The following is a 22,462-nucleotide window of genomic DNA, read 5'->3' as shown; positions in this document are numbered from 1 at the left end:
ATTTATACACCACCCAAAGTGTGTTTCGCTCGTCTCGTTTATACGCCACCCAAAATGTGTTTCGCTCGTTCTCGTTTATACAGCACCCAAAATGTGTTTCTCTCGTTCGCGTTTATACACCACCCAAAATGTGTTTCGCTTGTCTCGTTTATACACCACCCAAAATGTGTTTCGCTCGTTCTCGTTTATACACCACCCAAAGTGTGTTTCACTCGTCTCGTTTATACGCCACCCAAAATGTGTTTCGCTCGTTCTCGTTTATACACCACCCAAAGAGTGTTTCTCTCGTTCGTGTTTATACACCACCCAAAGTGTGTTTCGCTCGTTCTCGTTTATACACCACCCAAAATGTGTTTCGCTCGTCTCGTTTATACACCACCCAAAATGTGTCGCTCGTTCTCGTTTATACACCACCCAAAGTGTGTTTCTCTCGTTCTCGTTTATACACCACCCAAAGTGTGTTTCGCTTGTTCTTCCTGAGCTGCGAAAAGCGTTGATCATTTCCTCATTTTGATCATGTCTCCGAGTTGCCAATCATTTCGATCATTTGTCAGCCCTTGTTATGTTTGGAATTGTAATTCACATGTAATTCATGTTGGGAACTCACACATTATAATTCATATGTTGTGAAAACGGTAGTGACGTCATGGAAAACGGACGTGATAAAACGGACCTTTCTGGAAACTAAGTATGCTGTATTTTGTTGTTCTCTATATATTGGAGTATCCGAGATTGAAGCATCAGACCTGCTACATGCTTCGTTTTCACCACAATGGTGATGGAAGACACCTCACTCAAAACAGGCTCGAATGGACATGTGCATAACTCGGTGTCCTGTAGTCATAATTTAGACCATTTCTATTTGTTTCATAAATAATGTTTCAAAATACGTGACCTATGACATCACAATTATCATAAAACATTCTGCATGGGTGTCACTCCTACCCTGAACGTTTTGTCTCAATCGGACCTATGGTTCCTGAGAAAAACGAGGTTTAGCCAGACGGACGGACGGACAACCTGGAAACATAATTCCTCTGGCGAGTCCACTCCTCTCCCCGCCTAGCGCAAAGTCAGTAGGCCGCGCCCGCTCCACTCATCACACACACACACACACACACACACACACACACACACACACACACACACACACACAGAAATGAAGGTATGGGACTTGCATAAACAATCCATGCATTGCAGCACGTTAATTCCGTCCCAATTGGCATTAAAAAAAATCTGGGAAAGACATGTCATTGATTTGAACTCTAATCACTACGAAGACTGGACAATCAGCATTTTGCTCGTTATTTCATACTTTGTTTTCGATAATTTTCGAGCATCATAATGGCGGACACGAAAAGTCATTGTGTCAGCGTTATGCCACAAATTTCTTAGTTGGTGTTGGCATTATGCACGGAATAAAAACACAGTTTCATCGTAAAAGGCAATCTCACAGCAAATTTAATCTTATTTATGATAGCCTAATGTCAAAGACAGATAGATTATGAGCCAGACTACAAAATACACTAATTTGAGCGGCTTAAAGAACCATCTCCAATTTCCATTTCCACGGTGAAGTGGCTTTCGCCACGATATTTTGAGAGGAAAGCAACCAAACATTTTGACATGTTTTTCCTCCGCTAAAATTGAAGACTCATCAGAATGTTATACTAATTGAAAGATGAAAGAAGAGTCATATTTCCAACCTCATAATATCTGCTTTAGTCGCAGGACTAGGGCACTAAACGGTGCCAACGAGAGTGCACTTCGCACGCTGGATTCGTGCATAACGCAGCGCCGGAGGACACAGACACGAAAACACGTTTTGACGTCATCCGTAAAAGAGTGATTGTCTGCCAGCAAGTGACTGATTTGCCATCACAACAAGCTGGACCCGCATTACACATCATCAAGTTTCGAGCGATACGGGTTTCTTCTCACTTTTGCTGGGATGTGATTCGTGCATAACAGGGCGGACACGAAAACAAATTTGACAAGATTACCGCGAAAAAAATTAACTTTCTGATTGATCGATTGAATAAGCATTAATGGCATTCTTCTTAAGGTATTTCTTAACCTACACACATAGTTCATTTCACGGGTCCTACGTGATTTGAAAATGAAACTGACCTGACAATTATTGTGAATTTGTGCACACCAAGTGTTATGCACGAATCACTTATTTTGCCACGCATTGCACATTTAAAGGAATTTTATAAAATGGAAAAAAAACAACACCAGGAGACATACGAGACCTCAAACATTCCATTTCATTACAATTTTAATCATCAATGCATATTTTTATTTAAAGACTATGAAATAAAAATTGACAGTGAGAATGTAACATTTTATTTCGAAAATATGCCATTTTTGTTTTGTTTACTCAACCATCGCAAATCTAAGTGCATGATATAATGTGAAAATCTGGTTTTTGCAGGTCCTCAAGACTATTTGCTACAACGTAAAACCATAGGTGTCTTTTCATTCAGTTCATTTTTTTAATTGAGGGCATTTTATTTCATCTGTGTAAAAGTGTACCCAGTATTGTAGCCATGCATATATATATGATTATACAGACTTGGCATTTAATATGGAATTTTTTTTTTTTCTTGACGGGTTTACTTTCTTAACTCAGTATATCAATCTGGTGAGTTTCTTTTACACTTTGGTGATTTATTTGTTAAAAGAACCATGTCACTGATTGTCTGTCGCAGCAAGAAGTCAACAACAGGATTATATCACAGGTGGCGTGGCAAAATGTACGGAGAGGTGCATTTGATGATTGGCTTCACAGTCGGGTCTACAATGGTTGTTGCGTTCTGTATTAGTGGAAAACAACTGCTGCACGTCTCCAAAAGTTATTGCCGCTTCCTCTGGAGATGGTCCGTCAACTCGACAATGCTGTTTGTCATGGAGTGGCGGCTTTACGAAATTACGGCATGAAACAGCGTGCTATTGCTCGACAGTATGGCTTCAGTCAAGGTCAGGTGTCAAAGATCCTGAAACGAAATGCTCAGAGGGGTGTCCCTACTCCAATACCGAGGCCAGGACGTCCCCGCAGAACCACAAGGAGGGATGATCGCCAGCTGTACCGGTTAGTCCACAATGGCCGTACCAAGTCAGCTAATCGGCTTGGGGCTGAGTGGCAGCAACTGACAAATGTGCCTGTATCCAGAAGGCTATTCAACCAACGACTAGTTCAAGCAGGCTATCGTGCCAGGCGTCCCCTGAGAAAGCCACGCCTGACCAGACAACACCGCCAGCGCCGATTGCAGTGGGCCAGAGAGCACCGTCAATGGCAGCCAGGACACTGGAATCACGTGATCTTCAGTGACGAGTCTAGATTTCTGGTCTGTCGTCAAGATGGCCGCGTCCGAGTGCGCAGACAAGTGCATGAAGCCTACAACAAAGATTGTATAGTGCCAAGAGTCCAAGCTGGAGGTGGTGGGTGACCGTTTGGGCTGCTTTTCATGCAGGGGGCAAAACTGACCTGGTTGTTCTGAATGGAAACCTGAACCAGTTCAAGTACTGAACTTTCCATTCTGGAAGAAACATTGCTTCCATTTGCTCGTGCAACCTTTTGAGGAAACTTTGTCTTCCAAGATGACAATGCATGGCCTCATCGTGCTCACATGATCCAACACTTTCTTGCTGACCGTGGTGTAGAGCATATGGAGTGGCCTGCCATGTCCCCGGATATGAATCCGATAGAGAACTTGTGGGCAGAATTAACGCGTCAAATCGACCACTTGGACCAGCAGCCGACCTCTGTGCATGAATTGCAGCAGGCTATTGTCACCGCATGGCAAGCAATTCCTGTCCAAACCTTGGCAAATCTCGTGAACAGCATGCCTCAACGTGTACGTGCTCTCCTGAATGCTCGTGGGGGTTACACGAAGTACTGAACTGTCATTTTACTGTTCGTAATCCCAGTCGTAATTTAACTTTTGTTTTTGTTAAAAATAAATTTGGCTAATGTGCAAAACAAAGAGATACTTCTGGAAAACGTACAGAAGTTTAACACAGTACTGTCCATGAATTGAGTTCGATATCAGTTTACATCACTTTCAAGGATCAATTTATTTGTTTCAAAATGTCAAATGTGGTTTTTGTTTCTTTTAAAGGTCACATTAACAAAATCTAGAATAATTTCAACATAATTCCAATGAACTTTTGGTTCTAAGACATCTTGAAAAGTAAGTTCACCCCCAGAAAAAAAATATTCCATATTAAATGCCAAGTCTGTATATATGATTATACATATACGTACAGTATATACATACCCACAGACACAAGGTATAACGGCTCATAATGATTTGTATTTGTCTCATATTTTGACACACATGCTACCTTTTCAACCACCTCTAACCTTGCTGCACATCTTTGTCTGAATTTGTGTCAAGGATCTGCTCAACCCATTGGCCCTGTAGTCCCGCCATCTTCACAGCACATGCTGCAAATGGTGGGAGGTCGGGAGGTGGCAGCCAGCTATGCACTTCCCTTTCCCAATAGCAGATTTGGCAGTTTTCCTGGTCCAGGGATTTCACAGTCTTCAACCACTGGGATTCCACAGTCTGTGGCCACTGTGAGGCAGCACCCTGTCACACAGCAGGTGGATCTGGCGCTTCTTCCTGTGCAGATTGCAAATACACAAACGTCGCTCGCTGGTATGAAATGCAAAGGGTCATTGCATCCTTCAAGCATGCCCTTAGCAAGCAAGCCTCGATGAGAGGCATCATTCACAATGGTTTATAATGTTCAGTGTAGTTTTTAGACTATATGGATATAATGTGGAAATTTATTTTTTAGGAAAAATATAAATTGTTTCAAATTATGAGAAGCCCAATTAACAACTTCACTTGGTTGTTGCCCCATATAGTCCAGCGTATAGGTGCTAAAAAATGAACAAATTGTGCACTTTATGATAAAAGCATGAAACTTGGCAGACTCATACTAGACATCATGGGGATCATTTTAAAGATTGGAGGCATTCTGTATCTGTCCTGTGTCCACCATAGCGGCCATTTTCCAAAATGGCTGCCATCGAGGAGATTTTGCCGATAAGTGAATGACAAAAATACCTCTATTAACATAAAATATATATGTTCATGCTATATATATATAGTAACTTACTCAAACACAAGAATTATAAATATGCCCTAAGAATATATATTTAATGGATATATGGACCAATATAGGTATTTTGATGGTCAAAATATTAAAGAAAATGAACAAATTCCTTAATATCACTTTTTTTTTTAAAGATAAGGATCATATTATATTATTAGTTATAAGTTTAGAAGTAGAAATTGTTAGTAGTCATTATTAGATATAAGTTGTTATATTTGTTATTAATCATTATATGTTATAAGTAAAACATGTTTTAAATAATTAAGTAGATTAATTAAGGTGGTTATTTTGCAGATCAGATCCAGAATTCTTGCAATATTTAAGAAATATAATTTTCTATAATTTATTGAATTGGTGTGGTTGTGTTTCTAATAATCATTGCTTCTGTCTGTTTCAGATTGTTGTGAGTGTTAATCTAATCTACTGCTCATCATCATGAAGAAAGTCTTCAAACTAGTTCAAGCTAGCAGTGATATCACCATGTCTGTGAATGAGGACGATACACCGATGGACTGGAATAAGTGTCTCATCTGCCAGGAAAGCACCAGTGAGAAACTCACATGCCCAGCAGACTTTGCAGAAAGGTTCCAAGGAGCTGGGTATACGTCTATTGTTCAAACTTTATCAGCATTCAACGAACTCGGTTGCTTGCCACCAAAGCTTAAGTTGACTCGAATGGACGATGGTAATGGACTGGAGAAAACTTTTTCAAATAGGAAAGCAAAATTTCATAAAACATGCAGACTTAAATTCAACCAAAATGAACTCAAACGTGCAGCTAAGCGGAAGATATGTGTAACAGACAAGAGTTCCTCTTCTGGTGAAAACGAAAAATTCAAACGTCAAAAGGTCTCCAGGACTGGTGATGCTGTTAGCCATTGTTTCATCTGTGAGAAGCCCGCATCTGATGCCGTACCTCTCCATAGAGCCTCAACGTTTGGCCTTGGCACTTGAGTGCGACAGTGTGCAATTAATCTACAAGATGAGCGTCTGTTGGCAAAGCTCAGTGAAGGAGACTTAATCGCTACAGAGGCTGAGTACCACAGCCAATGCTTAGTGTCATTGTATAACAGAGATCAAGATCGACCAACAACATCACGTGACGAATGCAACACAAATATTGCTCATAACACTGCATTTGCTGAACTTATTTCAGACATGCAAACTGCTCTTGAGGATGACAACATTGCCCCTGTTTTCAAACTATCTGTATTGAAAAAACTATATACTGATAGAGTTAACCAGCTGGGAGAGGGCTCCTCTGTAGTTCACTCTACACGATTCAAAAATAAGGTTCTAAGCTACTTTCCTGAGTTAGAAGCGCACAATGAAGGTCGCGATGTGCTTCTTGTCGCCAATGCAAATATTGGTAAATCGCTAAGAAGTTCGTGCCAGCTCGACGGTGACAGTGAAGCAGTGTTCATCTCTCGTGCTGCAAACATTGTTCGTAGAGACATGTTAAGAATGAAATGCTTACCATTCAGTGGTTCATTCAAAGAGGATTGTCAAGAAAATTCTGTGCCTCACTCACTGCTGATGCTGGTCACAATGATCATGTATGGGACAGATATCCAAAACCAAGAAAACTACTCGTCACAGCCAGCTTTGTCTGTATCACAATTGATGACATATAACAGCTGTGTGCGTCGACGACAACAACCATCATTGGAAACAAGACATACTGAACAGCGTGAGACACCACTTCCACTATTTCACGGATCATTGATCCACTCAAGGACAAGATCTCGAGATCTAGTTGATACACTTTATAGGCTTGGATTGTCAGTTTCATACGACCTTGTGCTAGGCATGTCTGCAGATCTAGGAAACTCTGCCATTAGCCACTTGGAAAGTATTGGAACAGTGTGCCCACCTGCACTTCAAATTGGAGTATTCACAACATCAGCAGTCGACACCATTGACCATGACCCGACAGCAACAAGTGCGCATGGATCTTTCCATGGAACGGGCATCTCCTTGTTTCAGCACCCTAACACTGAAAATTGTGGGACTGAGCAAATGCGCATACCTTTAACAAAATCTGGCAAGAAGGTCCGAAAACTACCAGAAAGCTACACACTGGTACCTGCTGTCTCTGCACTGAAGAACGGGCTGCCAGTTCCAGAAGTATGTGGCCTCATGCAATCAGACTGCAGTCTAATGACTGCAGCAGTGGCAGAAGAGCAAAGGTGGTGTGATCATATTAGCAACGTTGTTGATGATGGAAATGCAGATAAGGATATACATGTGTCATGGGGTGCATATCACGCTACAAGAATATAATCATCAGAGACCACTGATAATGGCCCCACAGCAGTCAGTGCTCTTCTCCCTCTATTCCCTGACGACTCAAAGTCAATCGCAATGATAAGACATTCAATGGAAGAGGTGAAAAAAGCTGTAGCAATACTCAATCCGGGACAATTTCCAGTCATAGCGTGTGATCAGCCATTGTTCAAACTTGCCAAAAACATTCAGTGGATGTGGCCAGAAACATATGGCGAAGGCTCATTTCTGGTAATGTTGGGTGGTCTGCACATCAAGATGACTCTGCTTAAGGCACTTGGTCATCTGTTAGGTAGCAGCGGTTGGACATCGGCAATAGTGCAAGCTGACATAGCTACACCAAGAACTGCAGACTCATTTTTGAAAGCGACTCATGTCAAGAGAACTGCTCGTGCACATCAAGTGACTGCATGCACACTGCACAAGCTTCTCCATGAATATTATACCAACTACCAAGTATCCCAGGCAGACACTGATGCTGTATCATTTGAAGAGTGGTGCAAATGCAGAGCAGAAGCATGTCCACAATTCTATTTCTGGCAGCTTGTGCTGGAAACACAGTTGAATATACTGGTCTGGGACAGATCTATTCATGAAGGCAATTTCCTTTTGTATGTGGATGCCTTGACACAGCTGGAATGGCTCTTCTATGCTCTTGACCACTACAACTATGCAAGAGCTGTGTCCATTCACTTGCGGGACATGGTGGTGCTTAGCGACAAACAACCAGGTGTGTTTGCAGCTTTTTGCAAGGGAAAGTTCACCATCAATAAGACATGCCGACTATTCTCAAGGATGTATTTGGACGAAAGCCATGAACAGAACAATGCCTGTGTGAAAGGTGATGGGGGAGCAGTTGGTCTCACCGAAAATCCAGCAGCACTATTGAGGTGGATGGCGGCTGGACCAGAGATTTCCCGGGTGGTTGGTGAGTTTCAAAGTGAACTGGACAGGAAGGAAGCAGCATCACACCCACACCATCACGAGGACAAGCCAGGTAGGTCTTATAAGTATCTCCATGAAATTTGGCTAGTTTTTGTATTGCATTACTTGTTTTGTAAAACTAAATATTTTGACAGTTGTGTAACCCCCAATTACTATATATTTTCAGGAACACAAGTGGCATTCCTCAAGAATGTGAAGTCTCTGATTTTAACAATGAAAACTATGGGCAACCCCTTCTCTGACACCAGTTGAGATCTCTTGGTCCTCGACACGCGAGAGGTGGTCGATTAATCTGTTGTTGATTCTGTTCGCAAAATGAAACTACTTGGTGAAAATCAACACAACGAGTTCTTTAAGAGTCGGCTGGTGGAGCGCACAACTGCACTCAATGATAGAATAACAAAGAACAATTTGCCTTTGTTCAGATGGCGTCCTGAGAAAGAAAAGTCTCGCACCCAGGAGCAGCTGCTGTCCATGAAACGTGACCGCAATTTGTTTTCAACATTGTACATTGCCAGTCAAATACGTGGAGCTGACCTGGAAGATTTTTTCCAGCATGAAAATCAGTCATTTCCACCTTCAATATCAGACTACGGGTAAATGAGACTTGGAAAAAAAGTCAGACTTGCTCCAGTGCCTGGAAGATCTGGTGCCACATAGTGATGATGCCGACCACACTACATCTGAAGTAGACATGGTCATCATTGATGGTGCAGCTGTTGCCAACGTGATTACGCTTGGTACATCAGAGACATTCAATGAGTATTCTAAAGAGTTCATGAACTATGTACGGAGGCAATTCACAGGCTCTGTTTGCCGTGTTGATGTGGTATTTGATGTATACAGAGAAGATAGTCTGAAGGCCGCCACAAGAAAGAAAAGAGGGAAGGGCATACGGATAAGAGTGGAAGGAAACAAGAAGCTGCCTGGAAACTGGTCACAATTTCTACGGGAAGATGGTAACAAGACATAACTTTTTAATCTCCTGAGTGAACGAGTGACAAATGAAACATTTCCTGGTGTAGTGGTCATGACTCACGGAGAAGAGCTGCGTTGTTCAGAGACAATTGACTCAGACTGGTTGTCCCCTTCTACACAGGAGGAAGCAGACACAAGAATGCTGCTGCATGCAGCAGATGGGGCCAGGCAAGGTTGCAAGAACATCTTGCTTAGAACTGTTGACACAGATGTAGTCGTACTAGCAGTCAGTCTTGCTCACAAGCTTGACAGTGCACAGCTAACTGTAGCATTTGGAATGGGAAAATCGTTCCGTTACCTAGACGCAACTCACATGGCACAGACGCTGGGAAATGATAAGTGCAATGCAATACTTGCTTTTCATGCACTGACAGGGTGTGACACCACATCCAGTTTCACCGGCATAGGAAAAAGAACAGCCTGGTCATCATGGAATGCGTTTGTTGATGTCACGCCAGACTTGTGCAGACTTGCACAGACTCCAACAACAGCTAGCATAACCCAGCTTCTCCCAAACATCGAGAGGTACATTGTGCTTATGTACGACCGTGGAAGCTCTGATGATAATGTGAACATGGCCAGGAAGACTCTGTTCACACAGAAAGGCAGGAGCATTGAAAACATACCTCCGACTCAAGATGTTCTCTATCAGCATCTACTTCGAGTTGGTTATCAGGCTGGCCATGTATGGGGTCAGGCCCTGTTAAAAGCACCTCACCTGCCCAGCCCAGCAGAGTTTGGATGGATGCGAAAGAACAATTTGGCCGAATGGGAAGTGATGTGGAGGAACCTGCCCCCTGCTGGTGCAGCATGCCGTGCTGTTATTAAGTGTGGCTGTATTAAAGGCTGCAGAGGAAGATGTAAATGTGCGGAAGAAAATCTACCCTGTACATTACTCTGCAAGTGCGGTGGTTGTGAGCGAGAAGGGTGACAAGAGAACGGTTGACATTGAAACATGAGTGTTCTTGGACGTTATTGTTCTATCTCATGCACACCAAAAAACTTTTGTACTACTACAGTGTAATTTTCTGAAGTGTTTTCCTAAATGAAAGGAAGATAACACTTTGTACAAATAAACTAGTTTATCGAAACCAGTTTGTGTTACTTTATTCCTGGAATTTTGCATTTTTCCCCTCCAAATGCCCTTAAAGTGACACATAGAGGTCCCCAAAACAATCAAAAATGAATATTTATGTTATCATATATAATCCTTGGTGATACTTTAGTGTGCAGATGATATTAACATAACAATTTGATATTTTCTGATGTAATATAAATTTATTCTAGCTAAATAATGATTCTGACTAGTGGCCATTTTTAAAATGGCCACCATGGGTGACACAGGACAGATCCAGAATGCCTCCTATCTTTAAAATGTTCCCCATAATGTCTAGTATTAGTGTACCAAGTTTCATGCTTTAATCATAAAATGCACGATTATTCACCTATCCGCTGGACTAATACACGCAAAGCTAAAAGCAGGGTTAAGCAATTGGTTTATCTTCGCTGTCTGTCTTATCAGCTTATGATTGAAGAACAACTTATTTAAATGGAATGTTGTATTTTACACACAAATGAGAGCATGAATAGGAAGACAAGTGTGTATATTTATTTATTTATTTACATATATATATATATATATATATATATATATATATATATATATATATATATGTATATATATAATTCCCTCCTGACAAGGTGGAAAAGTTTCTGTCAACCCTTGACTCTGATTCTGCAACTGGACCTGACGGCATCAGCCCACGGGTCCTAAAATCCTGTTCTTCCGCTCTTTCACTCCCTCTCTCTGTTCTCTTCACCCTCTCTTTTGCTCAAGGTCATCTGCTATCTGCTTGGAAATCAGGCAACATCACCGCTTTACACAAAAAAGGTGCAAAAACAGTTCCCAGCAATTACAGACCAATCAGCCTTCTCCCAATTATCAGCAAAGTCATGGAATCCATCATTGCTTTGGATATGAAATCTTTCCTCTTCTCCAATGGCTTGATCTCTGATCATCAATTTGGTTTCAGACCAGGTCACTCTACTCTGGACATGCTGCTTCTGCTTTCTCAACAATGGATGGTGGTCCTCAATGCCAAAGAGGAAATTAGAGCTGTCTCCCTTGACATATCACGTGCCTTTGATATGGTCTGGCACCCTGCTCTGCTCACCAAACTCTCCTCCTTTGGTATCCATGGAAATCTCCACGCATGGCTGGCGGACTTCCTCTCTAGTCGTAGTCAACGTGTGGCCCTGAATGGGTTTCTCTCATCTCCTCTTCCTGTTCAGGCTGGAGTTCCCCAAGGCAGTGTTCTGGGCCCTGTGCTTTTCTGGTCTTCATCAATGATCTCTCTGACTCTCTTGAAAATCCTCTCTATCTCTTTGCTGATGACTCCACTTTCTGCCGCTCCATTCCTCATCCCTCAGATCGGCAGTCTGCAGCCTCCTCACTCTCTGCAGACCTGGACAAAATCACAGACTGGACAAACAAGTGGAACATGTTTTTCAATCCTGACAAATCTCACACTCTTACGATGTCTCTCCGAAAAGACCGACTGGACAACCCTCCCATCCACTTTCTGAATAATCCTCTCCAAGAAGTTCTGTCACTCAAGCTTTTGGGTCTCACTGTCTGCCATGATCTTTCCTGGGAAAACCACATTTCAAATATGGCCTCCAAAGCCAGTCACCGACTGGGCATCCTCCGTTGTGCGAAGTCCTTCCTTGGCACACCACCTTGGCACACCTTGGCTCCTCACCACAAACAAGGCTTTCATCCGCAGCTCAATGGAATACTGCTCTCCCCTCTGGGCTGGTGCTCCTGCCTCACACCTAGCTCGTCTTCACGCTATTGAAACCAAAGCGTTCAGAATCATTGGAATCTCCTGCGATGAAGCTAACTCCTCTCCGGCCTTGCTCCCCCAGCTCTCTCTGGGCTCTGTCCCCCAAATATTCTTACAGGTCGCACAAGATCTGCCTGCAACCCTCTTCTGGTTAAACTGCCAAAATCAAGACTCTCTGCTCACCTTCACTCCTTCATTCCTCTTTTCTCCCGCCTCTGGAACAAACTCCCTCACTCTCTTCAATCCCACTCCTCCCTCCAGGTCTTTAAAACAGCTGTTCACCACCATCTCTTATCTTCCCCCATCCAAATCCTTGATCTTTTCTACCCCCGCTAATTTCACCCCAAATCCACTTGTTTGAAATACCAACTTCTTTCCTGGAAGTCCTTGGTGTCCTTGTGTTTTATATTTCTCCAACCCTCCCCCCCCCCCCCCTTCCCACGCCTCCTCCCCCCAAGCCCTCTCCCTCCCACACATCTCCCGATGTCCCTGCTCTCAAATGTTGTGCTTGTGTGCTTCCTCTTCTCTCCCCATCTTGTCTACCGCGCCCTCTTTTTATATATTTTGTTTGTCTGTTTGATTTGTTTGTGTGATAAATGTTAGCTCTTTCACGAGCCTCGATTCTGTATACAAAAAAAAAAAAAAAATTATATATATATATATATATATATAATTTCAAAATACACCTGGTCACAAGTGTTCCTCACTGACCGGATCCTCAGTCGAGGTCCTCAGCATCATCCCGTTTCGGCCCTTCAACCTCGATATGGTCAGCTAAGGTGTGCCAGCAGGGGCACATTCGCCTCCACATGCAGCAGCTACACATGGATGCATGTACATACCCCCACCCCCAGCCAGTGAGAACACAGACTGCAACAACAAAACCGCCTCCACTCCCAGAATCCACAGCCCCTCACCCACCCACTCACACACCAAAAAAACCACACCTAAGCAACCGGCCACCTACCCTTACAACATGCACCATTCAAACAAAAACACATTCATGCAAAACCACACCCACTCCTGCAACACACACACACACACACACACACACACACACACACACACACACACACACACACACACACACACACACACACACACACACACCATTCACACATCTCCATTTCTCTTCCATGCTCAGTCACTACCCCTTTCGACGGAAATGAACCACCACCCACAACCTCGTCATACACCGTTCGACATGCCTCCATAAATTACCTCCAAATCCAAAGTGAGCCTTTGAAGGCAACCTGGGACACTCTGTCACACATCCTTCTTCTTTCCGTCCCACACACTCCAAACCGAGCAAGAAATGCAGAAAAGGAATTACCAATATACCCTCTACACCCCACGTCAAATGGCTGACAAGAAACTCACCAACCCTTCTCCCGACACTCTGCCTCCAGCTCACTGTACTTTCCTCTCTTCCTCTCGTGCACCTCCCCCATGTTCTCTTCCCAAGGTACAGACAATTCCCCTAAGATGACCTGTCTTGTTGCACCTGACGAGATGACAATGTCAGGCCGCAACCTTGTCACATGTCATACAGATCTCCTCTGGGAATACCAATTGTGGCTTTAGGTCTGCCACCACCTGCCAATCACAAGCATCTGACAGCCCTCTTGCTTTCCACCTCCTCCTCTTTCCACCTCTTACCACTTGGCCCTCTTTGACAAACAACACCTCTCCCCCATCGGTCTCCTTCTCCACTCTTCTCTCTCTCTCTCTCTCTCTCTCTCTCTCTCGATCTCAGCACCTCTTGTTGCACCATCTGCATTCCCACCGCCAGCACCTGATCGTGCCGCCACTTGTATCTTCCTGCTGCCAATGCTACTGAACATGCACTCAGTGCATGCTGCACCATTCCCAAACCTCCACACAAAGAACATCTCTCCTCCTGCAACAACCCCCACAATCTCAAGTTTACTGGTGACGGAAGCACATCATACGTTGCCCGCAACAGGAACCTCAACAATATTGGCTCCACCCTCCAAATCTCTTGCCACTTCAATGTCCTCACCTGCACACCTTACCACCGTTTCCAAGCGCCTTGCTGTGCTTGTCCGACTGCTTTCACATATCTACCCACCTCCTCCTCCTTTCTTCTCACCTCCCTCTCAGCCATCTTCCTCCTCTCTTTCACACATGACTTTCCCCATCGCTCATGCTTTATGCACCCCAAGCCATGCTTCTTGTTTGGGGCCTTACAACAACAACATGTAGTGCTAAAGTTTTGGATTTTTAAAAACGATCTTTCAAAGCATTGCTTTATTAAAATTTAAGTGTATACTGTTCTTGAATACTGCTTTGGGTATCATGTTCTATGAATTTTCTAGTTGTATGTGTCACACAGCATTTTTCTATAAAAGTGTATAATTTATATCCTTGTAATTTTGTGTTTGGCTATTTCTCTTGCAGCTAGTGTGACATTCGCAAACACCAGCACTGCCAGTGCAGGATGCAACAGAACAGCCGTGCCTTCACAGCCAACCCTCAATCCTTCAGCACAGACTTCTTTGGTAGGAATGAAGTCATCCCTCTCCTCCCTTTACTCATGTGTGTCTATTAATACAGCTACAAGAAAGATACGGGGAAACACAATAATGCTGCACATTTTCTTCCCCTATCGCACTGCTCACAAGTCACAAATAATTCCATCATGCTCTGAAAGTAAAATGGCAAATGTATCCTTATGCTTTACACAATGTAGATTGTTACACAATATATACATATATATTACACAATTTACACAATTTACACAAGCCTGGTGTTGGCTTAGCGGTTAGGGTGCAGGCTTGGGATCTTAGGATCCTGATTTCGAATCCCGGTCGATCGCTGAATTAACGCCAGGGGGGTTGACTCACTGACTCAGCCTGTCATCCCTCCGAGGTCGGCAAATTGAGTACCAGCTTGCTGGGATGAATGATCCCGGTGTGTTCCCCTATTTAGAATAGGTACACCGTATCCCTGCGCATCGTAAGAGGCGACTAAGGGTTGGCGTCAGGAAGGCCATCCGGCCATAAAAACATTGCCTCAAACAGGGAACCATGATTGTCATGGGACCCAGAAGGCTAACCCCCGCTATAGCGGGGAAAAATGGCCTTAAAACGATCATTCATTCATTCATTCAATGTAAAGCATACATGTACCTAAGGAAGTGTGCAGGCATTAATATGTCATGGTGGTTGAAACTTGACCTGGACCTTCAGTCAGAGTAAATATTTGTATGTAGAGTAAAAATCTTTGAGGATTTTTTTTCGTTTTGGTATCCAATATCCATAATCATATTTCCTGCTTTGATGCTGGTGATGAAAATCAAGATTGCAGCAATTGAGGCAAAGGGTGGAACAGCAAAATAATGAGAACAATTACAGGTACATTCAAAGTACACTGCCTTGTGGCCATTCAATCTGAAAGAAAAGGTCATGGGACCGAAACGACACCATCAAGGACCACCCACTATTTCCACTCCATGCATGAAATAAGACAAGCACTTTAAAAAGGGGCCCTGAATACTCGATGAAGACAACATAGAAAACCAAGCTGGATACTAGACAGTATCAAAGGCTAAAGACATGAACAGAAAGATGGCCCTAACCAGATGGCTTGTGGTCCGAGACATCCATCCACTGCTGTGTTAGAAGGAGTAACATGTCTAATATGCAATGGCAAGGTTGGAAACCAAACTGGTTGTCAGAGATTAGTGAGTTGGAGAATAGATAGTGTCCGAGGTCAGCTGTAATAATGGATTCCATTGGGTGGAGCGAAGGCAGATAGGTCTGTCGTTGTGGGCATCGGTTCTGGAATTTTTCCTTTGTGTAGGAGTGATGAGTGTAATTTTCCAAGAAGGATGAGGAGGGACCTCTTAAAGAGAGAGGAGAAAGGGCATGATAAGCTGAAGCACAGTTCCTGAGGATTAGAGCACTTATGCCATTAGGACCAGTTGCAGAAGAGATATTGACCTAGGTAAGAAACATCTCCACTATGTCATGGGAGAAGCCCACATGCTGTTGGAAACATTCTGTAATGGTGGAAAGGATCGGAACATGAATTAATGGATTTAGAACCTTGGCTTTACGAGTGAAGACAGAGTTTAATAACTTTGCTTTTTCTTGAGTAGTGTCCAGCACGACTCCATCCTTTCGGAGGGAAGGAATGGAAGGGGATTTTGTACCAGACACGGACTTGATAAGCTGCCACAAGGCTTTGGAGGGTGGTGAGAGATTGGAGAATTTGGATCGCAGGTGAGCCCAGTGTTAGGCCCTGGCTCTTTGTAGGACAGATACTCTTTGTAGGTTTCAAACTGTGCAGTGAGACTGCAGGTTGCCATGTGTGGGGTTTGCCTTCTAGGAGGAGAATGCGAGTTTTCTTACATTGACCTCACCACATACATCAGTGTCAGATAACGCACAGAGTCCCTGTTTAGAAATGTCATTGCAGTGTTTGACTCCCCTATTTAGGGAGAGAAGCCATACCAAATACTTTGGCATTATCTGAAACTTCGCCGTTCTGCCCATCACTGGCACATTCAAATCAATGCTTTTGCCATGGCTACCTGTATTCTCAACCATTCCTCTATCCATAGACAAGACAGATCCCTTGAGATTAATATATTTTTATTCTAGTTAATCCAAATCTCTACATCCATCAAAGCTTTCCAAATTCCTGCCTTAGATCGTGAAAATCTGGAGCACAGCTAAAGCTCTGAATGAGTTGGTGTTTCATATAATACGAGTATAATAAAGGCAATGGAGTTAGATGAACACCGTTCATCCAATCAGCCAATCAGCCTACAGACCAATCAGCCTGCTCCCAATTATCAGCAAAGTCATGGAATCCATCATTGCTTCGGATATGAAATCTTTCCTCTTCTCCAATGGCTTGATCTCTGATCATCAATTTGGTTTCAGACCAGGTCACTCTACTCTGGACATGCTGCTTCTGCTGTCTCAACAATGGATGGAGGTCCTCAATGCCAAACAGGAAATCAGAGCTGTCTCCCTTGACATATCACGTGCCTTCGATACGGTCTGGCACCCAGCTCTGCTCACCAAACTCTCCTCCTATGGTATCCATGGAAATCTCCATGCATGGCTTGCGGACTTCCTCTCTGGTCGTAGTCAACGTGTGGCCCTGAATGGATTTCTCTCATCTCCCCTTCCTGTTCAGGCTGGAGTTCCCCAAGGCAGTGTGCTGGGCCCTGTGCTTTTTCTGGTCTTTATCAATGATCTCTCCGACTCTCTGGAAAATCCTCTCTATCTCTTTGCTGATGACTCCACTCTCTGCCGCTCCATCCCTCTTCCCTCAGATCGGCAGTCTTCAGCCTCCTCTCTCTCTGAAGACCTGGACAAAATCACAGACTGGTCAAACAAGTGGAACATGTCTTTCAGTCCTGACAAATCTCACTCTCTTACTATGTCTCTCCGAAAAGATCGACTGGACAACCCTCCCATCTACTTTCTCAACAATCCTCTCCAAGAAGTTCTGTCGCTCAAGCTTTTGGGTCTCACTATCTGCCATGATCTTTCTTGGGAAAACCACATTTCCAAGCTGGCCTCCAAAGCCAGTCGCCGACTGGGCATCCTCCGTCGTGCGAAGTCCTTCCTCGGCACACCTGAGCTCCTCACCACATACAAGGCTTTCATCCGCAGCTCAATGGAATACTGTTCTCCCCTATGGGCTGGTGCTCCTGCCTCACACCTGGCTCGGCTTCACGCTGTTGAATCCAAAGCTTTCAAAATCATTGGAATCTCCCGCGATGAAGCTATCTCTGAGGGCCTTTCAACTCACTCACCGCAGGCAGGTAGGTGGTCTTTCTGTCTTCTACCGACTCCTCTCCGGCCTTGCTCCCCCAGCTCTCTCTGTGCTCTGTCCCCCAAATATTCCTACAGGTCGCACAAGATCTGCCAGCAACCCTCTGATGGTTAAACTGCCGAAATCTCGGCTCTCTGCTCACCTTCACTCTTTCATACCTCTTTTCTCCCACCTCTGGAACAAACTCCCACACTCCCTTCAATCCCACTCCTCCCTCCAGGTCTTTAAAACAGCTGTTCACCACCATCTCTTATCTTCCCCCATCCAAAACCTTGATCTTTTCTACCCCCACTAATTCACCCCAGATCCACCTTGTTTGAAATTCCAACTTCTTTCCTGGAAGTCCCGGCAGTGTCCATATGTTTTATACCTCTCCCACCCCCCCCCCCCTTCCCAAGCCTCCCCCCCCCAAAGCCCTCTCCCTCCCACAGATCTCTCGATGTCCCTGCTCTCAGATGTTGTGTTTGTGTTCCTCCCCCTCTCGCCCCAATCTTGCCTACCGCTCCCCATGTTATATGTTTTATGTGTCGATTTGTCTTTCTGTGTAATTAATGTTCGCTCTTTCACGAGCCTCGATCTTGTATACAAAAAAAAAAAAAACTTGTGGAATGCATGTCTTTTTGCAGTCAAACTGATCCTGATGCTTATTGCTCTTCCAATTTTTTACAGACTGCCAGTGGAAAGGGCCCCAGAACTGGACCGAATGTACCCCACACAGTTCCACATAGCAACCATGTGCTTCCTCCTCCAACTTATGCTGGCAGCACATCTCAAGTAAGGATTATTAGTATTTACCAATGATAAACGAACGACGGTTATACTGTAATATAATATATTTGAAGACAGTTTTACACTTTTTACATGAGTGGATTTATATTTAAAAGAAAATTTAATTATTTTTCAACTCGTATAGTCTTTGGTCCATCTGTATTCAATAATCAAACAAAAGCAGAAATCAGTTAATGGAGCATCATTTGAAACATATGAATGAAAAGGTAACAGATAAAATCTTGCATAAGTTTTCTTATTTGAAAATTGAGGAATAATTATCTGATCTGATGTGAGCTCTTGAAAACTCTGAGGAGGAGTCCAAATGAGCCAAGGCAGTCAATCCTATGCCCGGTTTGTACAAAAAACTAGAATGTGGCTGTGTGACAAGGCCAAATCACTGCTTTTTCAGAATCACTGCTCACCTCCACTCATTCCTTCCTCTTTTTCCCTGCTTGTGAAACCAACTTCCACATCTCTTCAATCTCATTCTTCCCTCCATGTCTTCAGGACAGCTGTTCACCACCACCTCAGATTATTCCCCATCCAAACCATGATCTTTGCTACCCGTTAACCTCTGACCTCCCCATCCCTCAGCTTACGTTTTTCCAAATTTCCTTTTTTTTTTCCTTACTGAGAGTTCGCTTCCATGTCCTTGTTGTCCACCCCATGCATCCTCCCTTTTCTCTCCATTCCTCCCTGCACCCATTGTTTGTCCACGTCTTCCCCTATTTTGACCATCAACTCTGTTGTTGCTGTTTCTCTCCTCCCCACCCCCGCCCCCCTTTTCTCTCAACTGTTCCTTTTGTTCTGTTGCATCCTGATCCATTCAGTGTTCTAGTTCTTTCATGAGCCTCGACTCTTTATATGAAAAAAGAGACAGACATCAGAAAGACCATCTGGTAAAGAAAAGATTACAGTAACACAGTGGACAGTTTAAAATTTATAGTACAAGATTCGTGATATCAAATAATTTGTACAAATTGTAAGCGCAATAAACCATATTGACGCTATTTTACTTTTTTTTGCTGAATCCTTCTGGTTTTGTTTTTGTATACAGATGGGACAACCACCAGCAACCTGTGTCCCACCACCAGCACAGGCACCACCATCAGAAGCATGCATTCGGCACCCTCCACCCCTCCCCAACACACCCCCATTGTCGGTTCCAATACCACATGAGGCCATGGGGACACTGCCACCACCACGACCACTGCTGAAGCTGGGGCGTGCTGACAACCAGGGTGCCATTGTGCTTCAGTGGAGTGTGGCAGAACCAGTGCAGGAAGCCACAACACCCCACAGAGCCCCTGCGGAAAGCTATCATATCTATGCATACCATGAGGATATCCAGCAGGGAGCAGCAACGCAGTGGAAGAAAATTGGTGACGTGCAAGCACTTCCTCTTCCCATGGCTTGCACACTCACACAGTTCATGGTTGGGAGCAGATACTATTTCACTGTGCGTGCCAAGGACAAGTTTGGACGCTTTAGCCCATTCTGCGAGCCACAGTGTGCTGACCTTAAAGCCTGACATGCATCAGTTCCAAAGCCTGGTGTTGGCTTAACGGTTAAGGCAGCTGGCTTAACGTCTTAGGGTCTTGAATTTGAGTCCCTGTCGTGCTGTTCAATAACACCAGGTGGGTTGACTCAACCTGTCATCCTTCTGAGGTTGGCCGAATGAGTACCAGCTGACTGGAAACAGGGGGCACTGCATCAGCGGCACGGCCGCGCTCGCAGCAATGATATCCACAGGCTGCATACAAAACGAATGAATCAGTTCCATGATTTTACTTCCTCGACTTGGCTTCCGTCACTCCTCGTGTGTAAGAAAATATTGAAACGGCGTCCTGGTCACCAATGTCACATATTTGAATACTGTATTATTATTTTCTCCCAGTGTAGTCTTGAAATGCTCTTTTATTTGGCTCTGATCATGATGAAGCAAGTTATTGTTCCCTTAAAAGCCTGTTGAGGTTGGTGTTGTCGTAAAGACATACCGACAAAGAAGCATTTTCAACCAAAGGAAAACTTTATGATTTGGATATGTTTATTTCAGATAATCGTCAGAACCATTTACTTTTCTCGTGTTTTTTTCAGTTGGTGGTGCTTCTGGTCGCTGCTTGTTTAAAGTAAAAAAAAAAAAAAAAGACGAAACACCAGAACAACCATCACAATGTTAATGTTTATTTCATTTCTTCCTCCTTCCCAACACAATTTACAATGTTATGGTAATTTTTGTCAACAAATTTCTTGCATTTTTGTCTTCAAACTATTGCAAAAGACAAAAAAAGAGAAGCCCTCTATGTACAGTCCTGGATCTTCGTGACCAAAGTGAAAGCGAATCCAAAATGCTCAAATTCTGGAGCAATCTGAAAAGTAGATTCTGTTTCTTCCATACGTGTTTGTATATACGACAGCGACCACTGAAATGAGGAGAAAAGTGTGATGTTAATGGATAGATTTGGGAAGGAAAAGGTTTTAATGGTGTAGATACTCGTGAATAAAAAATGAAAGTTATTATTTAACCAATTTTATAGATTAACTATTTCTGAAGTTATGGTACTGGTGCTCATGGACAGGAAGATTGACCGACCGGATCTCTGAAACCTGCCACACCACATGAATTTAGTCTGATGACTCAAATTTAGAACTACTGTTCTTCATGTCTCAGAAAATGAGTTTTCAGAAAGCAATTTTTGCTGAACTGTCGTTGATTCATAAGGATGTGCTCTCCTCACTTGGACAGTCATTTTAGCGAGCTCATCGCTCTTCCATCGATATAAGAATATTTTCCGTGCCATCTGGCACATTAGCTGGTGCAGTTTCCCACAGTTTTGGCAACGTGCTTTGGCATTGTACAGTGTTTTGTGTGCCAAGTTTGTAATATTTGTCGTCCATTTTTTGTAACTTTTATACGCCAAATGAATTTTGTTACATGGCTTTTCTTTCAACACTATCTTTCAACTTGTATCCATTATTTTTTGTCATTAAATTAACGAGGTAAAGTTAACATCTTCATAGATTTCAACCTCAAAAGATCAATGAACTGATGGTCCCTTCAATCCTCAATTCATATGCATGCGATGGAAAATATAAGAATATTTCTGAACAGCAACCTATGACAAAGCCGAGTGAACGTGACCCAAACCCCAAAACACCAAACAGGATAAACCTCAATCTAAGGGCTCCAGATACAAAGAAATGGTTTCCTCTGCTCACTCAGATTTTCTTTACCTCCATTACCTTGTTTGTTCATACATTGTATGTTATTTTACTTCGTTGTCAGCATTTGATTTTAGAGGAAGTAACTGTGTGGGGCATTTACAAAGTTATCATACTAAAATACGCCATTTCATGTCTGTCTGTCTGTCTGATGAATTTTTGATGCCAATACAATCCGTCATTACTTATCCAATCTCAACCAAACTTGACAGGATGACGAAGGGTTACATAATGAGGGTTGTAGCGCATTAATCTGCCCCCCCCCCCTCCCCAAGGGGGTTTTCTCCGCCACCGCCATTGCCGTTAGTGGGTTGCGTGTTGAGGTGTATAGCCATATTAAGTTAGCTTTATTGTGGCGTTTTTCCAAGGCCGCTTCGAATAACAAAACTGACGATAATAGCGTAATATTAATGTTATTACAAAACAATATTAATACCAATAATATATCCCACCTCCCCAAGGGGTTT

The 22,462-nt window shown here is 43.4% G+C and overlaps 1 protein-coding gene across 2 annotated transcripts in view; it reads left to right on the top strand.

Annotated features, from left to right (window-relative positions):
- The window catches only part of ATF7IP2 (activating transcription factor 7 interacting protein 2), a 192,274-nt gene extending 170,491 nt beyond the window's left edge, over positions 1-21,783 (top strand). For both annotated transcript variants that reach the window (XM_078785581.1, XM_078785582.1), the window contains 4 exons: positions 4,404-4,667; positions 14,607-14,707; positions 18,672-18,776; positions 19,831-21,783. In XM_078785581.1, coding sequence (XP_078641707.1) covers positions 4,404-4,667; positions 14,607-14,707; positions 18,672-18,776; positions 19,831-20,304 — 944 coding nt within the window. In that variant the 3' untranslated portion in view covers positions 20,305-21,783. The remainder of the gene's footprint in view (positions 1-4,403; positions 4,668-14,606; positions 14,708-18,671; positions 18,777-19,830) is intronic.
- Positions 21,784-22,462: the final 679 nt, after the last annotated feature.

Source organism: Myxine glutinosa, chromosome 10 (assembly GCF_964187855.1).
Source record: "Myxine glutinosa chromosome 10, kmMyxGlut1.1, whole genome shotgun sequence".
Lineage (NCBI taxonomy): Eukaryota > Metazoa > Chordata > Myxini > Myxiniformes > Myxinidae > Myxine > Myxine glutinosa.
This window is presented reverse-complemented; position numbering and strand designations above follow the sequence as displayed.